The sequence below is a fragment of the Aythya fuligula genome, chromosome 9 (assembly GCF_009819795.1).
Source record: "Aythya fuligula isolate bAytFul2 chromosome 9, bAytFul2.pri, whole genome shotgun sequence".
Classification (NCBI taxonomy): domain Eukaryota; kingdom Metazoa; phylum Chordata; class Aves; order Anseriformes; family Anatidae; genus Aythya; species Aythya fuligula.
In genome coordinates, this window is record NC_045567.1 from 21,700,738 (window position 1) to 21,719,760 (window position 19,023).

Genomic DNA, 19,023 nt, shown 5'->3' on the forward strand with positions numbered 1-19,023 from the left:
GTGTATATCTGCATGTGTGTATATGCACACACGTATATATGTGTAATAATGAATGTATGTAACATCTTTCAGAACACCAGGAGGGACAACCTTCCCAAATTTGGGTTCTGATACCCAGGTTTCTATACCTACAGCTGATATTGTGTGTTTTTGTGGCTCATTAGCAAGATTAGCAATGCTCAGAGCAACCCTGAAAATATTTTCTCTTTAAAAAATGCCTCAGCAGTTTTGGTTTGAGAATCACATGTTTGAATAGAGTGGTTTCTGGTTTTGTCTCGTGGATTTGGGATCTGTATAGGAAGTCACTTTTTTCAAATGTTTTCTCATGGCCAACTGTGGTTATAGTTAATCAGTACTTAGTAAAGGAAAATGATACTTGAGAATTGTTTGGTTGTGGACTAGTCTGTCAAGGAAAATCATCTGGTTTTGAAGGTAAAGTCTATAGACTATAGAGAAAAGCCTGTGTTACAGGATCATACATACAAAGCTGGGTGTGTTTGTTTGTCATTTCTACTTTCTAGAATTCTAAGCGAATGTTTGGACATAAGTCACAAAAATATAACATACCTTATGTTTTTCAGACCATGTGGGAATACCTTCAGTGACATCATCAGTCAGTGCCTCAGTAATTAAATCTCCATCCGATCCTTCGCATGCTTCTATTCCACCACCACCTCTTTTGCTTCCAGCAGCAACAACAAGGAGTAACAGCACATCAATGCCCAATAGCATTCCTAGTCTAGAAAATAAACCTCCACAGGCTATCGTTAAACCACAAATCCTGACCCATGTTATTGAAGGCTTTGTGATTCAGGAGGGGTTGGAGCCGTTCCCTGTAAGTGTAAAAGTTACTTCAAAAGTTTTGCTACTAATTCTTAAAACAAACCATTCTTAAAGATGATGCTGTTTATTTCTAATAGCTAATAATAATAATTCAAGGTCATTAAACCTTGAATACGTTTTCAAATGTTGGAGTTGACCTTTTTTCCCTGTTTGGTAACCTGTTTCTTAACAGCACTGCAGTATACTTGTCTTATTTAATCTGAATTTGTGCTGCTGTTTTGCTTGCCAGTATCACTGGATGACAAGATACAAAATGAAACAGAGACACAGCCGAGTAGGCAGGCTATCCAGAGATAACAACAGTTATTTTAGGCTAACATTTACACTAACTTTGTTTTACACTTGTCTCCTAGATACCTCAATTTAAGCAATAATTTAAACCTCTGCGATGAGTCTTTGTATACAGTAATACTTTCATGTCAAAAACTTTGTTCTTTAAAACACCAGCAACCCCCTTACTGAGCTTTGTGTGATTAGTCACAAATACTGTTTCCAGTCATTCATTCTTCAGTTAACCATTGTTGCTTTGCTTTTATTGCAATAGGTAAGTCGTTCATCTTTGCTGGTAGAACAGCCTGCAGAAAAAAGATTGCTAGTGGAGGGTCAAATCATGAGTGTTATGTGTGTTGAATCAGACTTGCAGAATACAAAACATGCAGACAACTCATCGGACACAGAGATAGAGGATATGATTGCAGAAGGTTTGTAGTTTTTGTTTAATTATCCATTTTTCCCTTCTGGTCTGTATGTATTACAGAATCCCATCCTGTCTGTACATCTGGAATCTTCCTCCAATCTTCACACTATCTCTAAAGATACTGTTTTCAAATGTTTATAACTAGCTATACATAATGACAGAAATTGCTGTGGGTGCACACAAATGTCAAGAAAACGTGTGCTGTCCTGCTTAGAATACAGTGGTCTCTAACACAACTCATGAGCTAAAACCATCAAACTTCCTCACGCAGTGACAGAAGCACTCATCATCACGGTTTTTTGTTTTTTGTAGTTTGTTGGGTTTTTGGTTTTTTTTTTTGGAACGTGGAAATCAAGTATGTTAGGTCTTTTAGGTTGCAATAGTCAGTTTGTTACAGTAGATCTTAGTTCAGTTTTGGTTTCAGAAGCATTCCCTAAGAACCTTTCAGCATTAACACTGTGCTGTTTCTCATATGTCAAACAGCTTGTCTGTTGTTTCATGCAATTATTCAAACATTCATGCTTTTGCTTTCAGTTATCATTCCTGGAAGCTGGTATTAGGCTTATGTTTGCAATTGGCAACTACTCATTAGACAAACAAGGAAATATCCAGTATTGGGAGGGAGCCACATAGGCAGAAGTCAATCAAAGGAGATTTTCTGATGCTAAACCGAGATACAGATTGCATTTACAGAGTAGAAACACCTAAAATGCTGAAGAGAAGGCCTTTAATCAATTTTCACTTTCATCTGTAGTCACTTTATTCCCTGTGACCTGGTTTGTGCAATTTTTTTTTTAATAAAAAGGATGATTTATTTGAAGGATGGCTCTCTAGTGTGTATTTAACTTAATTTTCAAAGTTGGTCAGGTTTGGTAGGCTTCCAGCTTCCAGTCTCTACTTCGTGTGTGATACCAACTTAAGCTGGCAACTTACAACGTGGTCAGTCTGACACTACGTAAATTTTTGTTGACTTCAGTTTATGCCTTTGAATCCTGATACATCAGATATGTTATTCAAATAACTATTTCAGCCTTTTCAACTTTGCATTAGTGCTGTTTTATTTATCACCTTATCAGCACACTAGTTAGTGAGGTAATATCACTATAACAATTTTAACATTCAAATCTCTTAATTAAACCTTGATATGTGTTTGTATTAGCTGGCATTAGAGCTTAACAAAGAGTTCTGAACAAAAAGCTAGTCTGCAATATTTGCAATGAGTTGTGTAAAATTAAAAATATGAATGTAGAAGACGAATAGCAAGAAGGAAAGTATATGAAACCGATTCAGGTAAATAAGAAATGCGGAAGAAATGGATGTCTGTTTCGCTCACTGATTTTTTTAAATAAATGTTTTGTCCATGATTGCAGCCATGTGGCATGCGGTTCTTTTGCTTATGTGAATGAACACAAAATGTTACACTTCGGTTTGTGCCAGTTTTGCTCCTAATGATGTGTTTCACAGATGGTGCATGGGGATAAGTTTGGGTGTTTTGTTTTGTTTTTGTATGCCAAAAGGCAAGTTGGTTTGCAGAGATGGTGGCGTTCTTCTAAATTATGTACAAACCATGCTCTACCCACAACATTCTCTTTCAGCAGAATAGGGTGTAGACATTCAGCATGTGACAAATGCTGCCTTCTTACCTTGCACTGCCTTCTGGGCTTTCCTACATCTTTCACTGATGCTTCTCCCCTTGTACTCGGCTCTCCCCCTGTACTTGGCTCTGGTGAGGCCGCACCTCGAGTACTGTGTTCAGTTTTGGGCCCCTCACTACAAGAAGGACATCGAGGTGCTTGAGCGAGTCCAGAGAAGGGCGACGAAGCTGGTGAGGGGCCTGGAGAACAAGTCCTACGAGGAGCGGCTGAGGGAGCTGGGCTTGTTCAGCCTGGAGAAGAGGAGGCTCAGGGGCGACCTTATTGCTCTTTACAGATACCTTAAAGGAAGCTGTAGAGAGGTGGGGGTTGGTCTATTCTCCCACATGCCTGGTGACAGGACAAGGGGAATGGGCTAAAGTTGCGCCAGGGGTGTTTTAGGTTGGATATTAGAAGAACTTCTTTACTGAAAGGGTTGTGAGGCATTGGAATGGGCTGCCCGGGGAAGTGGTGGAGTCACCACCCCTGGAGGTCTTTAAGAGACATTTAGATGTAGAGTTTAGGGATATGGTTTAGCAGAGGACTGGTTAGTGTTAGGTCAGAGGTTGGACTAGGTGATCTTGGAGGTCTCTTCCAACCTAGACAATTCCGTGATTCTGTGTTTCTCTCAGCTGTTGTTTGAGTTCTTCATGGGCAACAGGAAAAGTGCTTCCTATCTCAGCAATATCATTAAAAATACTGCGTAACAATAAACTTCAAATTGGTAGACGCTATAATCCTTTTCTTATGTGCACATTATCTTTTTAATAGATAAGATTCAATGTCTTATTTGCTTTCACAAGTTCTCCTTTTGGTTGTAGCTGTTGCTTATTCAAAGGAAGTATTTACAACTTTAATGTAAATGTACAACTTTATTTCATTACAGGAGAGCTTGAATCTGGAACATAAAGTGCCCGGTTCTCTTAGCGACCTCTTTATAAGCAATTTGTAGGACTGTGACTATTTTTTTTTAGTTGATTGCTATATTTGAGGGCATACCTGCTCATGGATGGTTTGAAATGTAACAAAAAAGCTGACTAAGTTCCATGAATAATTTCATTCATCATTCAGTTCACTAAAGTTTTTTAACATGGAGAGTAAAATCTATGATTTTCTTAGTTAGGCATAATTTTCTGTTAATTAAAGTATTTCATGACATGTATTAAATATTTGAAAGTCTTCTACCTGCCTGCTAAAGAGATGAGAAACTTGAACAATTTTTTTCATTGAAACTAACTTTTGTGCCTCACTCCTTCCTTTAGAGGGACTGGATGAAATTGAAAATGATCTTTTGAAGTGTGAATTTTGTGGGAAAATGGGATATTCTAACAAGTTTCTGCGGTCAAAACGATTCTGCTCTACATCCTGTGCCAAAAGGTACTCTCCTCTAGTTATTGCCTAGTGTTACCTGATTATTGGAGTAGCCCCCAAGTACTGTCTGATGTTGAAAAATAAAGAAGCAGTGAAAAATGTTTGCTTTCTGTCCAAATTTGCAGACTATATCGGTACAAAAGACTATGGTGGATTGATTTATTTCAAGACTGACTTACAGTTATATTATAGAACGCTTTCAGAGGAAGCCATGAATGCTGTTGGACTTAAAGGAAAGCTGATGGGTATCCATTAAAAGTTAGAAAGTGTTTGGAAATTGGTGCAGAAGTCTGTGGGTCATAAATCACTATATTTGTTGTATTCTGATTGTCTTCCCCTTGAAAAAAAATAATCATGACTTGCATAGAGCAGAATAGAAATAGTAAAACCATAAATTTAGTGTTGTCTAAAGCTTCTCCTTTCTTGAAAATATTAAATGCTGCTCTTTGCTTGGCAAAGGAAAATGACTGCCGTTTTCTGTTTTTCTTTGGGTTTAGTACACTTTTTTATTTTGTTTTGGTTTAGAGGAACAAGTCAAAATCAACACTTGAATGTAAAATCTTCCATCGTTACAGCTGGAAAATTGATATTTAATCCCAAATATTTTAGAAATGGGGAATAGTTTTTAGGTGCCACTTAGTTGTTTTTTTTCCTCATCAGTGTACCTTCAGACCCTCTTTCTCTTATGTCTCCTGCTTTTTTCATCCCCAGCCTGAGACATTCCTGCTTTACGTAGTGGGAATGTATATGTTTTATTTGGTAGCTGCTGGGAAACTTTTAGTGAAATAATATTCAGAAGGTAATTGGCCCTTCTTTCGTCCTCCTTTGACTGGGTATCAGCTGGTTAAAGAAAATGGAAGCAAAAGATGTAATATGACATTAAGCTTTTAGAGGATGTTTTAGAGAAGTAGGATTGTAGTATGTGATAAAATCCAAAGCTGTTTTTTATCTTGGAATTTTTTTTAGAGCAGGAAAGATGGACATCTTTCAGGGATGATCTAGATGTACTTGCCTCCCTTCAAGACAAGTGGTTTAGAGTACGTGGCCTTTGAGATACCTTTCTCTCTTATATTTGTGACACCAGTTGTTGTCTTTAATTAGGCAGCGTTTCTGTAGACAACAATGTCGTTTTATTGCTAAGTTGATTGAATTCAGTCCAAAAAGCTATTAGTGCATTATTTGAATATATCTTACTTCTTTAGGCACAGCCTTAGTTGCACTAAGAAATTTGGGCTGTTTACATCAGACAAGACCAATCGTTGGAATCGGAAATCAGATAGCCAAAGTCTTGGGCGACGCGGGCGTCGACCGAGTGGCCCTGATGGGGCGTCACGAGATCATTTTCTTAGACAGGTCTGTGGAATATTTGCTTAAAACTATGACATTGTTTGGGGAATTACAAATAAAATATAATACTGCAGTGTATTTGTGCGATGTTTTCCAGCTTCCAGTTACTTACCCATCCGCAGAAGAAGATCTGGCTTCTCACGAAGATGCTGTGCCAGCTGCCATGACCACGCGTCTGCGAAGACAGAGTGAAAGAGAGAGGGAGCGTGAACTTAGGGAACTAAGAATTAGGAAAATGCCAGAGAGCATTGACTTGTTACCAGTGGTGCAAGCAGACCCATCAGTATGGACTGTTGACGAAGTTTGGGCCTTTATACATTCTTTGCCTGGTATGTAACATGCGAGAACTTGTTCCACATTTTTAACAGCAAAGCTCTTTGCTTTTTAGCATCACTCTGAGGAGGAGATGGTGTGGTAACAGCACGAGTGTACTTGGTGCTAGAGACTGGAATGTGATTTGTTTCCTCTCGCTTGTTCCTTCAGCACAAATCCCATGTTGATAGAACTAGTCCCACTTCTGCTGTTGCACCCCAGCTGATGGAGACTAGAGGTGTTCTTCCCTTCAGTCTGATTTCTCTCAAGAGGTCAGTAGAGAGATCAGACACACTTCTCCTTTACATTTCTTTCTTCACTTCCCTCCTTAGTTACTGCTTATTCAGTAGAAAAAGCGAGAAGGGAGTTCCTTCCATTTACGCAAGTGAAAATTTTGAGAGGCTTAGCATGATATAAATCACTAAAAAAAGAGTAACCTGGTCTCTTCTGTAAAGCTCAATTTTGTTTTACATAGCTTTGCACAGTAACTGGAATAGAGAACTCCATATATAGATTACACACTCTTAGGTCAGAAGACACAGCAAAGGTAGTACCCAAGTCTGTTCGCAGAAAAACATCTTTTCTCCTTGTTTGCACACCTTTTCCTTAGCTCAGTTTTCATGCTTGCCTTTATGTCATCTTCAGGCTATTTGACATTTATTTGTTTGTTATTTCCTGATTATCATAAGCTTTAAAGTTTTACTCCCCTCTTTTTCCCAGGGATGCCAATCTATCTAATCAGATACCATCATTCCTCCAGGTAACAAGGCAGGTCTCCATGACAACAGCCATATAAGAATTTGTTGTTTATCCGTGTAACTCACATGACTAAACAGTGAACCCTGGCTTAGGTTTGTTCCTAGTTTTCACCTCTTTGCTGGAATGCTAAAGCATTTTGCTCTGTATCCCATTAGACTAATAACCTGTAAGGAATGTGTCCTTCTTGGTGAGTCATATGCATGAGTTTTGCCAGCTAATGTTTTATATAATCGATCAGGCAGAAAATGAATTAGGGGTGTTTTACATCAAGGGTGACTTTCGTTGATCTACCTTTCTTCTGATGGTTTATAAATTGCAATTAAATTGCATCATCTGCTTCTGGGAACTTCCAGTGATGCCTGTAAAAACAAACAAAGCTTCTTAGATTTAAGACATGGTCTTTCAAGTTCCTGTACTTCACCTGTGTTGCTGGAATGTGATTATATCACTACTGTTTTGATTTACTGTCTTTATAGATTTGAAGCTTCAGTTAACTGAATAACTCCCTGATCGTAGAATCTGTAAGAGAATAAAAGATAGTTCCTGTTCTAAAAAAAAATAAAATACTTCAAGTGCCATATGAACACAGTTCGTTTACAAGTGTGACAACAAATATTGTCCTTAAAACATGATTTCTACTTTGAAACCATTACTTGTAGAGTATGTTCCCAGCTGCTGGATCTGTTTTTTATTCATTCTATAAATGAGTTGATCTTTGAATCTAAACAAACTTTATATTATTATGTATTCAATTAAAATTTATTACAATTACTCATTTCTATTCACATTAAGATCTAGTTCCTCATTTATTTATTTATTTTAAGTTCAATAGATAGCTAAAATGATATTCACAACCTGCCAGAATTTTTATTACATATTTGCATCTGTATTTTTTGCATTTTTTTTCTGTTCAATACATTCTCAAACCAGTCTTAAAGAAGTACTTTTTCGTATGCTGTCAGAATTGAATAATTCAAGAAATAATGACTATAATTGTTTTTTGTTATGCTATTTTTCAATATGTACTTGATGCAGGCCATGCAGACCATTTGCCATGTTGCAGGAAGCAGTGATTTGTGTCTTCTGTACTTTATAAGCAATAGGGACACCTGATTTAATTTACTGCTTTTTTTTTTTTTTAGTCTGTAAGCTAAGATCTAACTGTAGAGTAAAGCTTTCTTGTCAGGCTTTTTCTGAATTCCTGCAGAGTCTTGGAAGAGATGGCAACAGTTTAATCTGCAAAGTTGTTCCTCTTTTCTTTCTTCAGTTGCCCGGTTAATAGTCTTTTACTCGCCTGACATCCTTTTTTTTTTCTTGTTTTCTTTTAAAGCTATTGCACAATGACCAATTGTGAAAGCACTTAAGAATACCCAAATTTGGCTGTGTGAGGGAACTGAAATAGATTCAACTTCCATCTTTTGCTTTTCCAAAATGATTTTGAGAAAGGCTGTGGGTTTTTTTATTAAGAAAGGCAAATTCATAAAGCAAATCCTGGTTAAAGACAAAGCCTCCAACAATAACTAATAAGCTATTGTCATAGGACCACTTTTGCTGCTAAATATACACGCTTATCTTGTTCTATCAGATTCTTTGTAAGTGCTGTGGTCTGACAACCACCAAGTTCAGATCTGAAGTCAGACATAGAGTTAGGGATATCGCACAGAAACACTTAGTGCTCAGCTTACGGAATCTTTGTGGGTTGTGAATACATAAATAAGAACCTTTATAATGATATTAGAGCTGTTAATACCTATTGAGACTGGTCAGTTGTCCAAGATTTTTTCTTCATGTTACTGGCAGCATTACCTTCATTTTGTAGCTGGAATTGGCTGAACCATTCCAGGTGTTCTCTGACAACTCTGAGCTCCTGAACAATGTTCTCATACTGATTGCGCTAGTTTGTAGCTGGACTGGACTGTAGCAGAAATATTAAAAGTAATTGTTATGGAATACATGCAGGTACTAAAACATTCTGATGTTTCTCTGTTTCAGTAGCTGTCTAAATACTGTCTGTGACAAACTAATTTCACTTTCTTTTCACCACTCTAATTTCTTGTTATCCTAAGTAACGCCCAAGAAGAGGGTGTTGTCATGTATTAAAGGTGTGTTGGTGTAAATGCTATGCAAAACAGTCCTCACTCCTGGTTAAAAGTTAGTCAGTAGCTAAAAAACAGATGTTTTCCTTTTGGTATTGTAGTTTATTGATTCCTTTCTCTTAGGAGACCTTTTTCTTCTTACATTGTCTTTTTATTCTTGCCCTTTCCATAATAAAGAGGCAGCCAATTGTTATATGTTGTCTAGTTAATATAATGGTTGGGGAAAAAAAAGGGGGGGGGGGGGGAAAAAACAAACCTGTGCTTTATACTATGTGAAAAGCAGACCTTTTCCAGACATCCCTTGAGCAACCTTTTGTTTCCATAGCATTCTTCAGCAGAAAGGGGCCTTCAGTTACATTGGACCGTCTAATCCATGAAGAGTCCCGTTTCTGATGTTGTAAACCTCTATGATCTGAGCCCATCATGTTAGTTCATGTTCAGAAAAAGAGTTTATCATTTAAAGAAAAAATCCAATCAATTTAAAGTTGCACGTAATGATAAATGATGATAAACTGCTGATAAATGTACCAGGGAGACAGTCATGCTAAAGCCCACAAATAGCATTTCTGTTTGCTTAACCCAGTGGTGGTAACGTATGGGTGGAATTAACACCTTGTGCAAATCACAGGTAAGTGAATTTTCTCGTTGAGTTCTAGCTAACACTAGAATATGCACATTGTGTCTAGAGGGAACCTACTTGAATTATGCTTGAATGATGGCTGCTTTTGTGGTATTTTGCAAGTGTCTATCGATTAGGAGATCAGGGCAGTTGTTTGTTTATATGAAATGAGAAAATTGTCTGTGCGAGGACTCAAAATTTCCAATAAGTAATTCATCAATAGTTATGGTGTAAATGTAGTAAAAATGACTTTCAGATTATCTCAGAAGTTCCCATCATTACTGAACTCTTTCACATACTGTAGGTTTCACAAGCTAAAGGGGCAAGCATTAGGAATTGCGTAACTAAAAAATCTCTAGCATGGACAGCCATTGCACCTAGGGATGTACATTTCTAACACAGTAATTCTTTTTTTTCCATTGCCTTTAGGTTGTCAAGATATTGCAGATGAATTTAGAGCACAAGAAATTGATGGACAAGCTCTCCTCTTGTTGAAGGAGGATCACCTTATGAGTGCAATGAATATAAAGCTTGGACCTGCATTAAAAATCTGCGCACGCATCAATTCATTGAAAGAATCGTAGGGCATGAACATGAAGGTTTAAACAACAGTTTCTCTATGACAAAACCAGCAGTAATATGCCAACATCTTCACCATGGCATGAGTGTTACTGTGATGTTTTGTTAAATATACGGAGTTTTTCCCACATAGACTTAAAAGTATTCCTCTGATTATACCATGTAGTCCTATAGTTTCCAGCAATTTAAAAGTTCATGGTAAAGCCTGAATAATACTTTGACTTAAAGTGGGAGCTCATGGAAAAACATAAAGTGAAATATGCTGTGATAGTTGAAATATTCACCAATATGTACTTTATCTTGTAATTTTAAGATTAACACCCCAGCACCCCCCCTAATCTGAACACCATTTAGATTGTGTTACTCTATTCTGAAGGATGACTTTTCCCACATACAGCAGTTTTTGGACTGAAATCACAGAAGTGTCCACAGACCCTGTGGAAGCACTGAAAACAGTAAAATGCTATGCATTTAGTTGTGCTCTCTGAATTTCTTTTAGTCTGGAGCAAATTGTTTGTATGGGGTAGGTTGGCAGCCCGTTTTCCTTGTGTAGGCTTACTCTCATCTCCGCTGCTGTAGTATATTCTTTAAGTCTGGAAATACTTTAAGCCATGTAGGCATCTCATCAAAGTCCTCATTATCAGGCTACTGAAATGCAATGGCATGACATTTTTGCCAGTGGTAACTGAAGCACATAAGTTACTTTACTCTTTGTATGCTGCTATGCACTAAGAGGGCATTAAGTTGTTCGGTTTCCAGTTTTGCGTGCTGCTAGTTAAACTAGACCAGCAGTTCCCAAATGAGGATTCAGAATGGATCCTGAGAAAGCGTGAGCACATTCAGGGTTCAGGATCCCAAACGCCTAGGCGTGAGGGGTTGAAAACTGCAGCCAGAACTAGCTCATGTTGAGAGAAGTGTACCCTAAAGACTGGAGGTAAAGAGAAGGGGTAGCGTAGCTCAGACCCTCTTTTTCCTCTTACCACTTCCTTTTCTAACTTGTCTTTCCCTGTAGTGCATTCCCATTGCCTCACTGGAAGCTTCCAAGAACCATATTTTGTCTGCTGGCTAGTGTGAGCTGGGCTTGCAGTAGTCCAAGGAAGGAGCCCAGTGAGGTCCCTGCAGAGCTCGGTGCAGGAGCAGCTGCCACAGCAGTGGAAGGAGCCTGGAGCTGTAGGTGAGCAGGAGGAGCGCCCCTGCTAGGCAGCTCTGGCAGAAATCCCTGCAGGCCCTGCTTTGAGCCTGTGGCAGGAGATTTTGGCTTGGATGCTGCAGAGTGGCAGTGGGATTAGTCTCCCTCGATGGTCACTCTTTCACTCTCTGTGCAGCACAAATACGTTTCCCCACTTACTGACACCCTCAGAAGCTACCCGGGCTCTGAGGCAGCAGCACCTTCTCGATCTTTGCTTCCCCATCACACGTGTTTGGATGTTTGTGGATGTATTTTGTACCTTCTGTTCCTTCCCTTTTGCAGCTCCTCTCCCCTTATGGACAGGCCTAGATCTCTAAGCTCTCGTGTAGGGAAAGAAGGGCACGTGAGCTGATAGTTGCTGTGTATATTTGGATTAAATGTGTGTCTACAAATAATGTATTTTGTATTTTATGCAAAGTAATGCATAATATATGATTGTGTAGGGAAATATTCAGGGGGACTGTAAAGTATCCCTAAAAAGAAGAGGAACTGATCTAATGTTTGAGAACTGCTGAACTAGGTCAAAAGAAGTCAATGCACATACACTGGCTGAAAGGAAGGGTTATGACAGGTAGAATAATATGTATATTAGTTAACTGACCTTAAAGAGTCGGTTGAGATTACAGAAAAAGTTGTGCTTCATTTTCCTTTAATTAGGCTATTGTGTTCTTTCTATTAAGAGGCTTTCTACCATTATCTTCTAGAGATCAACATTAGAACCATTGCTTTTAATTACAACTGCTTGAGCTTTCTAATAGCAGATGTTATTAATATTTTTATCAACCACTGAAAACTCCAAGTTAGGACAACCCATTGCTGTTACGTGCTAGTAAGTGGTGAGAGCCCTAATCCGAATGGCACCAAAGGCTTTTAAGAATTAATTGATGTCTGGGTTTATTTTGGAGGGAAGTTGCTAAGCACTTTCTAATTTTTTTATTTTTTTTTTTCTGTCTTCAGTTACTGTTGTCAAATAAATTTAATTGAAGGTTCGATGTTTGGCAATGTTCGTTTGAAAGATACTCAAGTGATGAAGACAGGTTCCCATCTGTAGCATTTCTGTAAGATACCCCGTGTAGTATATCTGTAACATATGTTCTAAAGAGTATGTTCTGTTTTGATGAGCTAACTGAAGACTAAAGATATCTTAGATATTTATCCTTTGGCTTTTGTCTTAAAGTTTTATTATTTTTATACAGAAATTTCACTGGCTAACTTTTAACCTGTTTTCTGATTGTACTGTTCTTGGGCAATGTAAAAAGTAGGTGTACTTACATGTGAATTGGTAATGGCTTAAGGCATATTTAGAAACGTGGGCTGATGTTGTGAGTCCTATTTAGACCTGCAGTTAATCAATGTTCTGTGCATGAGAATTTCACGGTTGTTTTCATTTTGTTTTATGAGACAGCTTTCAGGAGAACCTCTACGGCTAGCGTTTATATACAACCCTGACTAATCACTGACAGATGCCAGGAGCTCAGAGGAGACGTGCATTTGTCATGTCTGCTCTGGTTCTCTTGTTACACTACATTTTCTGTGGTTTTGGAGGAGCCGCGGATAGTGAGTTATGCTTTAAATATTCATGAATGCAGCAACTAAGAATGCGGGCCTTACTCTTACTGAAAGTTTTTTCTTCTTCAACTCTTTTGTCATTAACTTTCAAGTGTAGCTAAAGTCTATTTCAGAAGCTTTTGAATTTACTCAAAAAAGATATGTATACTTGGAACAATATTCCTCCAGAACAATTTTGCATATTGGTCATTTCTGTTTTGGTTTAGGTCAGTGAGGTTTTCCCAGGCTTATGCTACCTATTTCCCTTGGCTTTCCTCACAGATTAAGCCAGACCCTCTTTCAGAAGAGGAAGTCTTGCTGAATTTAATTGATGTTAATTTTTTTTAACAGTTGCTCCACTGGATGTGTCTACCAGAAACCCTTTCCTTTAGATTTATTTCATGGGATTTTGTACTCTGCGTTCAGCTTGCTGCTATTGTGGGCTATATCTCAGTAATGCCTGCAAGATTTCAATTCTTGTAGAAAGGAAGGCAGGACACTGTAGGATCTTAGCTTAAAAGGGAGATGTGTTGGATGGCTTTCTCCCTTCCTTTTTTTCCACTGGCTTCTACCTTACTCCTGAATGCAAAGTGCAGCATTAGCTCAGGGCATCCTCTCACAGAGCCCTGAGCTTAATGTGACTGTGGAGATTTCTTCCAACAGAGCTATAACTATTACACTTGTCTCAGCTCAGAGTTTATTTTGCATTTTAAAGAAATGCCCCTGAATGGTCAAAATGGGTGCGTAATTACATTCCCCTAAATGATCTGGCTCTTATCACTGAGTGCCCATGCTTTGCCTTAGGAGCAGCAAGGAAGCTAGGCCACTTGTTCAAAATCAAGCCTTGTCGATGGACTGCTGACTTCTCCAGCCACCCCATGCCTCACGTTTGGCATATTTTATCACTATGATGACTTTATTTATGACTTTATCACCTCGTTTATACAGAAGGTAAAAAACAGCCAACTTGTCAAGTTAAACTCAATTGGCTCGGATCACCCCAAAGTTTTGGGGGTTTTAAACAGGCTAAATTGTAAATCCATTACATCCATTAATCTTCTTTGTTATTTTCCAGGAGTGGTAGAGGGTAAAACTTTTCCTATTCTTGTGTCGATATACCTCAGGTTTATGTCCTGCAAGCATTCATTTCCACATTTCTCTCCCGTGAAAGCATTTTTTTCTTCTAGCTTCTTGACAAATCACAAGTGAGAATCCAACCTTTTGAGTAGGACAGGTGGAGTCTGTCATAACTGCAGACATGGCAGCAGGAAAAAAGAAATGTGTGACGGTATTTGAGCAGGTTTACAATAGCTTTTGGATCACTTCTTTATCTTGGTCTTAGCTGTAAGGAGATGTTCAGGTGTAAACTCTAGTTTGAATAGAAGATTATGTAGTGAGACTTTGCTAGCTGGTGTGTCACTAGCAGTAGTGCTGCCTATTTCAGGCTGCTCTCATCACAATATCAATGCAGAAACTTACAGCTTAGTCGTGTAAGAAATTTCTTATGCATTGACAGATGTGTAGCTCAAGCTGATCAGAGAGCTCAGTGACAGCTGTGCGGTGAGTCTTCTTTTTGCAAATAATTAGGCATCCACATAATCTGTAACACGAGGAGTTCTCCTGATGGCATTGAGGCTATTCGTGTTAAAATTAAGCATGTATATTTAAGCTTGCAGAGTTATTTTCTCCTACCAATATGGCATAGAGATTTTCTGTTAGCATATATTTAGATACGTAGCTGTCTAACCAGACTTTTACTCATCAGTTGTTCTAGGCTACAGATAATGACTCTGCAAAAGAATCTGTTTGGGATACTGTTCTCTTTTTTTTTCTTGTACTTTCAACAAACTTAGAGATGGAGAGAAACTAACGCTTCAATGTGTTTTGTTGCAAGCACACAGCTTCTGTTGAACGCTGAGTGGAATAAGGATGAAGAGAGCTAAAGATGCATAATTACAATGTAAAGTGTTAATGTCTCGTAGTGAATACATTTTGAAGTCACTCTTGCACAATTAACTGTAGTTTCAGACAGGAAATATTATGATGAGAAAGCAATCTAAAATCACTTAATGCTTAGTTCACTTAAGCTAAGTCTCAATTAACTTCTTTTTAAAGGAATTTGCCTTTGGTCATGAGAATTTAGTTAGGTTCTATGGGTTCTAGGTAGCTGTATCCACTGGATAGCTTTGAAAATAGTGACATTAAAAGAAGAAAGGTAATTATGATATAGACAGGAACCTGCAGTGTAGATGCTATGTCCAATTTCTCTTTCAAAAAGCTGTCTCTAACGTAGTCCAAGAGCTGTAATCAGAGACTGGGACACAGATCAAATGCAAAAGCAGATAGGACACATTACCTTGATCCATATGAATTGGGCTGATTCATTTCTACCTTCTGCATAACATTGGAGGAGCTCTATCATGTGCCATTTCTTCTCCATGTGGATTTAGCACATTTGGCACTTTTTGCCCTGTTGGGTCTCAGCTGTGTTGGCCGGAGCATTTTGTTTGTCTCCTGGATCGCATGGGCAGCACTTCCACAAGTATTCAAGGCCCCCATTCTAAGCTGTTCTATCGGGTTGTGCAACCTCTGTGTTGTAACTCATACACACCTGCTTATTCACGTGGAGGTTGTACTTATAATTTACTGGTCTCTCATAGCTGCGTGGAAGGGGAAGAAAAATTCAAAGGTGCGAGCATGCTTGTAATAAAAGATACGTAGCAAGTTTATGGTCTGGCTTTTGTAGCTGTTGATCTGACCTTCTGAACCACGGTTCTGGGAATCAGTGTTGTGAGCAGATTTAACGTTAAAAAAAAAATTAAACTTCCAGCTTATATTAACTTCCTGCTAAATTACACAAAATGATCATTTTGCAAGTAAGGATCTGGAAATATGTGATCTGAAGAGATTTTTCCACCTAGAAGGAATTATAATTCGAGCACAAATGTACATTCATAGAATAATGATATTGCTTTGAATGCAACATGTAACATTTAAGAAGTATTTTTAACTATGTGTGAAAGCACTATTTTTACATAGGGTTGTTGAGAGGCTTATAGTATTGATCGTAGGTACCAAATAGGGGTGCCCTAGCTGATGGTGGGATTAAGCTAGAAGCACAAATTTATGGCACACGTCTGCTTTGTGGCTCTGGTCAACATGTGGGAAGACTTGTGTTGTCCTGTGCTACCTGCTCAATGTTTTGGCAGCTGGGACATTACGTCCTCTATTTGGAAAGTAGATGGTTGAAAGAACAATGAAGTGTTCTGCAGAGCCAGCTTCCCTGGAAGAATTCTTTGTGCTGTACCCTTAGCAAACCAGTACTGATCAGGAAAGATGTGTGTAAGAAGAAAAGTTTTATTAATGAGTGCCAAATACTTTCACTTAGAGTTGAAAACACATAGAATAGCTCACTAAATTCAATGTTGATTTTTAAGGGATTCTCATAAGTTTCTCATAAAGGGTTAATGCTTTCGCCACTGTTACCACTAATATTATATAATTCTGTAAGAATTAAAGGACTGTAAAATGTTTGCATGGTATAAGGTCATTAGTTGCTGGCACAGCACGAGTAGTAACCTAGGTTAATGGTTGTCTGTAGTATGGATTATTTCAGATATTGCTACCTTTCTTACATAGCTTCTCCTCTGTGTCTTGCAGTGAAACTGTAATCCTGTTCTACAAAATAATGGTTTATGGTTTTATTGCTGTACTCAAGGCTCAGTGTTAATGACTTCTCAGAAGCACCAGATAAAAAAAAAAATAATGCACAAAGGGAGGAGAAGCCTGCTAGGAGGGTAACAGAATAAAGATCACAACTGGATCAGGCATCTCCCTCCATAAAAAAGTCATGGATAAAAATGGGCTTAAAATGAGCTATTGTTAATGTATTTTAAAATAGGTACACATCAGTAGGCTACAATGCCACAGTTGGATGCTATGTTGAGACCTGTAGCGCTGCTGTTACCTACTTGGTGGCCGTAATGACAGCTTATAGGTTGATCCTTTTGGACGCTTTTTCCCAAAAAGTATGAAAGAAAGAGTTTGATTGTAACACAGGGATGTGACATCAGTATATTGACATTTGATTTGCCTGCATTTTGTTGCTTCCCTGTAAAATTACGATTTAAAAAACTTAAAATGTCTTTAGAAGCAGTGCAGCAATTATGGGAATTCTGCTGTGTCGGAACAGATGGGGATGGGTAAACTTTAATTACAGGTTGAGAATATGAACCACAGTGATAAACACATCTGTCCGTGCCCAGCTTCTTGCAGTTCCAGTTCTGTGTACATCAGTGAATCAGAAGGGTGAGACTAACCACACCAAAAGAAGCATCTGAATTACGTGTTCTTGAAAATAATTTTGTCTTCATCTGATGCTAAGTGAATTTAAAATTAGATATTTTCCCTTGCCTGCCAAATCTGTATGCATTAGTTATTTCATGATCTTCTGAAATGCCTGGTGCATTGCTATCTGAGATACTTGCTGGTTTTTAAATGGAATTAGGTTTTGTAAATACTTTGTCAACCCCATTTCAGTGGGTGTCCAGTTTATATATAACCTGAGGAAATGCTGTGTCCAAAAATATGGTTAGACATATTTTGTCCTATAGCATCTCAAGCACTAAGGAACAGCAATTGGAAACCAGGTGCAGGGAGTGATTGCTTACGGTCGTTTTTCAAGGTTAACATTATACATGCTTTCCTACTTTTAATGTGGAAGTAGAATTTCCTCCAATACGGTATCCCGCATAAAGGATGAAACAATTTGTGGTGCCAAACACTTCAAACTCTATTGCTGAACATTGCTGCCTCTTATTACACTGCTGTTAAAATTCAGTTTTTGATCCTTTACTGTCATTTTGATGGCCTTTTTAACAGATTTTCCAGAAACCATTTTCTGCTGCTTTAACAATGCTGTCCTTTTGGTTTTGTTTCTGAAACGTTGTCACTGAAACCTCAACGAACTCTTTGACCCACTGTGGGTGAAAGAAGCACTATGTGGGGTGAAGTAATAAATCAGAATTAATTGGACTTTGATATATTGCAGAAATGTATGATGAATATATGGTACGCGATTGTAAATTCTTATCATGGAGTGATATACTGGAATATTCTTTTATAAGAAATTTTAGCACATGTATCACTAAATTCTGCAATTAAAACGTATGTCTATAATTGATATATAGTATTGTAAATGGTAACCCAAAAATTAAATTTTACAGTTGAAGAGCACAGTGAATATGTAAAAATATGATCTTCACTTTGTGAATCATTTTTTTTAAAAAGCACTTTCCTATTACCAACTAGCATGTGAATGAATTTTAGATTCTCTCATTTGTTATGAATCCGTAGAAGTGAGATTACTTTAATCTGTCTGTTAATGGATAAATTGATTATACAAATGCTGAAACAAAGCACCTTATACTATGCTGCTTAAACTTGCTTGTAATTGCACCTTTTGTTACCTGCAGATTTTTCTTAATGAGTATTCTTGTGTGATACCATTGTTCCCTGTGGGTCTGAGTGAATGATTAACCAACCAACCTGCAGCGTCATTTACTTCTATAGTTTCCTATTTCAATATAATATTGTACTGTGAGTTCAGTGCTTCAGAAATAAATGCTACTTCCATTTGTCTGCTTTGGTTGTGTATCACGTTTATCTCTTACAAAATTAAACCAAGAGTTTAATCTTCATTGAACTGTAAGAACTTGAAAATTAATGAAATGCTTTTGCTAGAAGTCTGAATAATTTTCCCCTACTGAGGTAGACCTGCTTCAGCAAGTAGAACTACTTTAATATCAGAGTAATCTTGGCTGCAGAATAAATTCTGTTCTACTTGAACCTGTTCTTTAACGTCTGGCATGTACTTACGTGTATCAAGAGAACTTGTAAGAGGATACATGTCTGCTTAGTTGAGGGAGTCTAGCTGAACTGTTCATATTAAACACATTTGTATTTGTTCTGCATTAAAGCTCTTACTGCTCTGTTTGTAGACAAAGAGTTTTTAATATGCATATATACATCAG

General features: G+C 37.9%; 1 protein-coding gene across 4 annotated transcripts in view; it reads left to right on the forward strand.

The window, feature by feature from the left end:
• The window catches only part of PHC3 (polyhomeotic homolog 3), a 31,604-nt gene extending 17,699 nt beyond the window's left edge, over positions 1-13,905 (forward strand). For 2 of the 4 annotated variants that reach the window (XM_032193160.1, XM_032193161.1), the window contains exons 10-15: positions 582-835; positions 1,388-1,544; positions 4,434-4,548; positions 5,745-5,895; positions 5,987-6,218; positions 10,105-13,905. In XM_032193160.1, the coding sequence (XP_032049051.1) occupies positions 582-835; positions 1,388-1,544; positions 4,434-4,548; positions 5,745-5,895; positions 5,987-6,218; positions 10,105-10,259 (1,064 nt within the window). In that variant the 3' untranslated portion in view covers positions 10,260-13,905. Of the gene's footprint in view, positions 1-581; positions 836-1,387; positions 1,545-4,433; positions 4,549-5,744; positions 5,896-5,986; positions 6,219-6,372; positions 6,399-10,104 lie in introns of those variants that run through there. The other 2 variants (XM_032193163.1, XM_032193164.1) reach the window with 2 other exon arrangements.
• Positions 13,906-19,023: the final 5,118 nt, after the last annotated feature.